Genomic DNA, 7,052 nt, shown 5'->3' with positions numbered 1-7,052 from the left:
TTTCCAATTTTTTTTATATTAAATCCATTTAATTATGTTTTTCGTTTTTTGTCCTACAATTTTGGCAAAATTTACTCGGTACTCTTTAGGCAATGAATTATCATCATACACTTTATCACAAAAATAAATTCTTCTTAGTTTACAATTAGCATGAATCTGTATTCTTATAGTTTGAAAATATTTTGTTTGGAATACATTTTCGGTAAATTTTTCCAAGTCAAATATCAGTTGATTCCAATCTCTATTTAAGCAAAGAGGCGCGGAATATGAGTAAATATCGATTTTGGAGTCTTTTACATAGTTGCAAAAACGGAAACGACGTCGAATATTCATGTCATCTAAAATCTAAATTATTTCTTATTAAAGAAAAACTAGAATGCTAGTAATATAGCCATTTAAATGTATGCAATACACTAACACTGCATAGATGCAAAATATATTAAATATATTAAAAAAATATTTTAAATAAAGTGCAAAACAATAGTACTTTAATATGTGGTCGTCACATATACAAGACAGTATCAAGTTAATTAAAAATACTAACAGTTTGTTAATATATGTGGTTAATATTAACCACATTATTTATAGGAGGATAATATCTTCAAGAAGTGTGTTTAATATTTTATATTTTTTAATTAAATGATTACTGTGATTACGAATGACAAATATTGATTGAGATTTTCGATTATCATGACAAATATTGGAAGTCTAATGCCTAATGAACCAGTGGGACTTTTTGGAGTAGTTATGTAACACGTGGCAACGTTAATTGCTGTTATTAGAAGAACTTTTGATTTAGTTTCTTCATCTTGGATAAACCTTACATCACCATGTCTTGTCTATAAAATTAATATTTTCATTAAAAAATAAATAATATTTCATTTTATTGTATTTGTAACATGGGTACAACATAAATATATCGTTACATTCAGTGTAATATTAAACTTAAACAGTTTAATGTATGCAACAATTTTTTTCTGTGAATGAAAACTTCAATCAAATAACTATTAGATAGCTAAACTTAATTAATTTTTTAATAAAAACTATTTGAGAAAAAATATTTTCAAAATATCGATAAGTCAAATACCAATTCTATTTTTGTAACAATTATGGTGGTACCCCTTCCTGTCAACCAGTTGACACGAATTACATTGCAATCAAAGAGTCGAAACTGGTATAGATGGAAGAGACCTATGGGTCGTTTATTATTTGTTGTTCATTAATAACATACGACAGATTGTTTGAAAAAAAACTAAAAATACGAACGCAATTCCTAATAATCTTTGCACAAATTCGCTGCACTTTCATTGACGTCGGTCACACGGTGTCCGGCATGGTCATCGGACGTCCATGTTAGCAGCGTTGATGTCGACAGTGCGTTGGTCGGATGAGGTCGTGCGACACGTTCGCAGCCGGTGGCGTACGTCCTCGACGTCGTCACATTGACGACGCAATGAAAACTCAACATATATTTGTGGCGGGTCGTCGTCGCCCTACAGAATTGTACGGTGGTGTATGGCACATGATGTTGGCCAGTCAAACTAGCACCATGTACACGTAGTGGTGCGATGGCTGACAGAGGTGGCGCGGGTTGCGGCGCTCCGTGTATTACGAAGCGACGAGGGACCGTGTCAAATAAACTAAATATGTATATTGAAATTACCTCGATTCTCCAGAGGTCTAATGGTTTGCTACCAATACTGTAAAACACAGTTAAAAATTTCCCTTCGTATGATCGATTAAACATATTTGACAAGTTGTTTAAGGCAACAAAATTTCAATGTTGTAAAATTTTTTAATCGACATTAGAACCACACACGTTTGGAATACATATATACTTGGGAATTCATGATAATATCAACATAAAATAATAAAAAATATTCATAGTTCGTGTAATTACAAATTGTAATTTAATTTAGGCCAATAATATTAATAACATAATTAATAGTATAAATGATCATTACTTTTGGTAATTAAGTAACCATGTAATTGTTATTACGATCGTGTATCACAAAAAATATTTAAGCCTGAATTCGTCAAATTTCAATTCTTATTGTTGAATACCGCTAACATTTTTAGTTTAAAAAGCTGTTTTATTAAATAGATTTACTGTCAAATGAAGACAAATAAAGAAAATTTATTAAATGAAGTTAAAAAACTGAAATGTAAATAATTATTTACATATTTATTTTCATTTATTTACTTGAAAGTTAAGGTAGTTTTAAAGGATAATGAAATTAATATAAAATAATTTTTAATATAATGTATGAAATTTATTCTAATGTAAACAATTATTTACTTTATTAAGAATTTATTAAATTTTAGCTTCGATGCGAAGCTGTGAAGGTATTAATTTTACTATGATGTGTTTTTTTTTTTTTTATGTCTGTTGCCACTTTTTCTCAGCTCTCACTGGACCGATTTCTTTCAAAAATACGTCAAAAGATCACAAATCGTATCTAGTTGAAGACATTACCCTTAAAAATTGAAAAAAATTCCCTCGTTCCCCGAAAATGGGGGAAACCTCCAAAAAAATTACAAATTTAAAAATCGGTAAATTTTGTCATTTCTTTCACTTTTTTTCTTAAAACTTCCATAACTTTTTGAAAAATCAACAAATCAACATAAATTTTTTTTATACTAAAACCTTAGATATTTTCCTTTCATTTGATATCATTTTTTTGAAAATCTATCACTTAACCTGCTTATGGGGGGGGGGATTTAAAATAGCAACTTTTTTACAAAAACTAACTTTTTCAACTTAATTTTTGAAAATGTTCCAGAAATACTGCGTCCTNTGAAGCGTATCTTATGATAGTGATTTTAATCACTGTCAGATATCATCTATACTGAACCCAACTATGCTATGACCCCACTGTGCTACCGTTTTATTTGCTTATAACTTTTTTTTAAATGTTAGTATTTCCGTTACAAAATTAATTGATTTATAATGGANTCAAATTAAAGCTTATTTTATGTACTATAAAATGAAAAAAAAAATGTGTCCCGACAACCTATCTTCTATGCGCAAATGGCTACCGTATTTAAAAATATGCTATTTTTCTACTAAAATTTTAGGTTTTGTATTTTATTTTATTTTAAAATATCTTATTAGAAGAATATATTGACTTTCATGAATATTATATAATTTAATTGACATAGAATAAAGGTCATAAGACATAAGAAATTAAACTTATTAATTTTTTTTTACTTTTTTATTTTCATACTTAATTTAATAATTATAATTAGTATTTATTCATATATAATATTTTAAAATCAAAGAACTACTAATTAGGATATAATCAAAGAAATAAGAGTTGATGTTGCTTTTGGAATAATCCACCAATTTCTCTAAATGAAACACTACCTACAGATTTGCATTGAAGCGTATCTTATGATAGTGATTTTAATCACTGTCAGATATCATCTATACTGAACCCAACTATGCTATGACCCCACTGTGCTACCGTTTTATTTGCTTATAACTTTTTTTTAAATGTTAGTATTTCCGTTACAAAATTAATTGATTTATAATGGACACAGAAAACCTTATTAAAACATTATAGCCACTTATTTTTTTTTGAAAAAATAATTGAACATAAAAAATTTGTTATATGCTCTTATATCCTCTTATATGCTCATTTCTTATCCTATCTTCTCTAGTCACTCCACTCATCCATCTAAGCATTCTCATCTCTACTACACTCATTTCTTATCAACCGCCCAACACTGAACCGTACATCATAGCTGGTCTCACTACAGTCTTGTAGAATTTATCTTTCAACCTCATTGGAATTCTTTTATCACATAAGACATCAGACGCTTCTTTTCATTTCAACCACCCGCACTTAATCCTGTGTCTTACATCGTTTTTAATACCATCGCTCTTTTTCAGAACTGATCCTAAATACTTAAAACTTTCCACCTCAATATATCGTGACGATATTATCGTCAGCAAACAACATGCACCACGGGACCTCTCCTTGTATTTCCCTGGTAATTTCATTCATCACTATAGAAAATAAGTAAGGGCTTAAAGCAGAAACCTGATGAACTCCTACTCTAACCCGAAAACGTTCGTAATGAACGTTTAAAGTCAAAAATTTAATTTGTAACATAATAATCCTCTTCTCGTTTGTGGTAAATACATGCTATTTTTATGCGATCATGTCATTTTTGCTCCCGGTTTCTCAATACTTGGATAATAAGAACGGACATTTTACTATATTATTATAATAAGGCAGCAGTTACTATAATATTAAGTGTAGGTGCAGGTAACCTATAATGGTAGAAACAGCTACACACCGAACAGTACTCAGCTTAGTTATAAAGAAACTGTATAACTGGTGGCTGCATTGCGATATGGATGGCAAGAGAAGACCACTGTATAAAACATCTCAAGAATTTATAATAACATAACATTTTCTCAAGTGAAATATTGCGGAGGTAAACAGTCTTCCATTTGGATCTCCAGGAGGGCTACTAGAGAAGAAAGATGTGTTCAGAATTGGAGAAAAATAGCTACTTGGAACGTTAGAATTATGTTGTAATACAGAGACTTGAAAATAGAAATGGCAAGGATGATGATTTATATCCTTGGCCTGTCAGAAATGAGATGGTCAATATTTGGAGATTTATGGAGTGAAGATTATAGATCGATACAGAAACAGAAACAGCGGAAAATAACCCAGGAATTGAAGGGGTAGGTATAATAATAAGTAACAATACAGTATAATGAAAGAAAAGTATTTGCGGAAAAGGTGGTAACAGAAGTATGATTTATACGTACGGTTGCCTTCTACTAACAAGTTACCTAAAAAGAACAAGAAGCTATTCTTTTAAATTTAATTGGTGAACAAAACATTGAATGGTATAATATCTTAAATTTTCCGACAACCTCCAAAGTAGATAATGTTTTAGAAAAGTCTGAAAGCTATTCTATTCATCTCAAAAATATTATTTACAAGATTTAAATTTTTCAATACTTAACAACAACTAAAACGGAGTACTAAATAATAAATCATCGAATAACAAACCTTGTCAATCAATATGTTTGTCTAATAGCAACTGTTAAGAAAATTTAATCTTGTTTTGGTGATCAAAGAATCAAGCTTAAAGTTCAGATAGTATTATACTACACTGTTAAAAATAAAAGCGTTATTCAATGGAAAATTTGCGATTTGAATTTGTTGTAATATGAAGAAATTTGCTTCTAGGTGGCTATCTTTAAAACGGTTGCCATTTAACATCAGTTCTTTTTCATATGTAACGGTAAAGCTGGGTAAAAGATTTTATCGAGTAAACAGACTTTTCGTGATATTAAATAGATCTCAAAAGATGGTAGAAATTTTGCTCCCATAGACTCAAATTTATAGTTATGCCTTATCTACTGTGTTTACTATATGTGTATTATACTTATAAATCATAAAAGTTTTAATCAGGATATAAATAAGGAAATAGTTGTTCAACTTGCTTTTGAATAATTCAATAATTCTTTTCAAAAATTAAACTCTAACTACATATTTTCATCGAAGCGTTTTTCATGGTAGTGATTTAAATTACTGTCAGATATTGTTTATTTTATTTATTGTAAAATAATGTATATTATTTAATATTACTAGTGTATGCTAGATGTGTAGTCCAATTATTAGTATACACTCATAAATATTATACGTGTGATTTTGAGTCAAAAAGCTTTAAAAAATATAAGATATAGTACATTATTTCATAATAATTAAAATAAAAAAAAAGTAACGAATACGCAATTTCAATCACCGATTATCATTAAATGTGCAAGTAGGCGCAGCTAAATTTTTAAAATGTTTTAATAAACTTCAATCTATGAAATTATACAATTTTCATCGTGTAACGCTCACACGCCACACCAAAGTACAGTGGGAAGATACACTGGACGTTGTGTTTACCATAAAACGAAGTGGCTTGTATAGTGGCCGCGACCCTTCCAAGGTGCCCGAGGTTTGCGAACGGTACGGATAACTAAGTTGTCCGGCGCTGGTGTTCCGTTTGAATACACGGTGACCGTGGACCGACTTGTCGCTCCTCGCTCATTGATCCTCTTAGCCCGGCAAATATCACCTAGTGCTAACGCTCATCACGGTTGTAGGTGAATCTCTTCGGACAGAGACCCACATAGACAACACCACGCCAAAGATGGGACTCATTTATCGGCCTCTTTTCGACTAGGTATAAAAATGTTTAACAACTTTAAAATATACATAACCTGTAACTCACCAACAGCTTATTGTTTGCAAATATTTAAAAATGGTAAACTTCCAAAATACTGGTGCAAAAGTTGGATCATAAATTTTTTTATTTTATAAGCTAGTTGGGAATAAAATTAAGAAAGAAATAAAATTCACATCCTTATAATAGGATAATAAAATATAATGGGGATAGATCAAACAAATACTTGAAACTAAAAAAGTCAAACACATATTTCTACTATTACTGTTATAAGAATCGAGTGGGTTGAGATAGACGAATCCACGTGTAACATATAAACTGCATAATAATATGTTATTTTGTAGTATTTTTTTGTTTTTAAGTTTTTCTCAATCTTTGTGTTACTTGGTATGACATAGAAAATATATCTAAATAATATTATGTAATTTTTATATTACAAGTGAGATTCGTTTATCTTAACCCACTCAATTACTTACACAATAAAAGGTATATCTTTATTCAGAATTTAGTTTTCTATTAAGCATTAATTAATATAGAACTATTGTGGTAAATTTAAAATATAATAAAAAGGACGCAATTTCTCTCTAAAAAATTAGAAGTGATATATCTTAATAGGTACCTCTAATTTTATATGTAAAATCTATTTAAAGTAACTGTTTTGCATATAATTCAATAAAACATTATTAGACAAAACTACACAATTTTTATTAATGTTGCATATTTTTTTTAATTTATCAAAATAATTGAACACATATTTCAAGGATTTTTATTAGATCAAATACATATAATTTTAATATTTTTAGATTCACATTATATTCGGGCTCTAATTATGACTAACGGCAAACATT

General features: G+C 29.3%; 1 protein-coding gene across 1 annotated transcript; it reads right to left on the bottom strand.

Annotated features, from left to right (window-relative positions):
- LOC126898235 (uncharacterized) lies at positions 1-1,600 on the bottom strand. The gene is made up of 3 exons (XM_050672175.1): positions 1,267-1,600; positions 648-839; positions 1-345 (listed from the first exon to the last, which is right to left on the bottom strand). Exons 1-3 carry the CDS (start codon positions 1,306-1,308, stop codon positions 19-21), a joined length of 561 nt encoding a protein of 186 aa, XP_050528132.1. The 5' UTR covers positions 1,309-1,600; the 3' UTR covers positions 1-18.
- Positions 1,601-7,052: the final 5,452 nt, after the last annotated feature.

The sequence above is a fragment of the Daktulosphaira vitifoliae genome, unplaced genomic scaffold, assembly GCF_025091365.1.
Source record: "Daktulosphaira vitifoliae isolate Bord-2020 unplaced genomic scaffold, ASM2509136v1 Scaffold_2, whole genome shotgun sequence".
In the NCBI taxonomy this organism is placed as follows: Eukaryota; Metazoa; Arthropoda; class Insecta; order Hemiptera; family Phylloxeridae; genus Daktulosphaira; species Daktulosphaira vitifoliae.
Note: the sequence above shows the minus strand (reverse complement) of the source record. Positions and strands in the feature narration are given on the sequence as shown.

Coding starts and splice junctions, on each gene's coding strand:
- LOC126898235 (XM_050672175.1), bottom strand. CDS start 1,308: ATGAAAGTGCAGCGAATTTGTGCAAAGATTATTAGGAATTGC. Junction 840..1,266: donor CAAAGATTATTAGGAATTGC/GTTCGTATTTTT, acceptor TTAATTTTATAG/ACAAGACATGGTGATGTAAG. Junction 346..647: donor ATTTGTCATTCGTAATCACA/GTAATCATTTAA, acceptor GAAATAATTTAG/ATTTTAGATGACATGAATAT.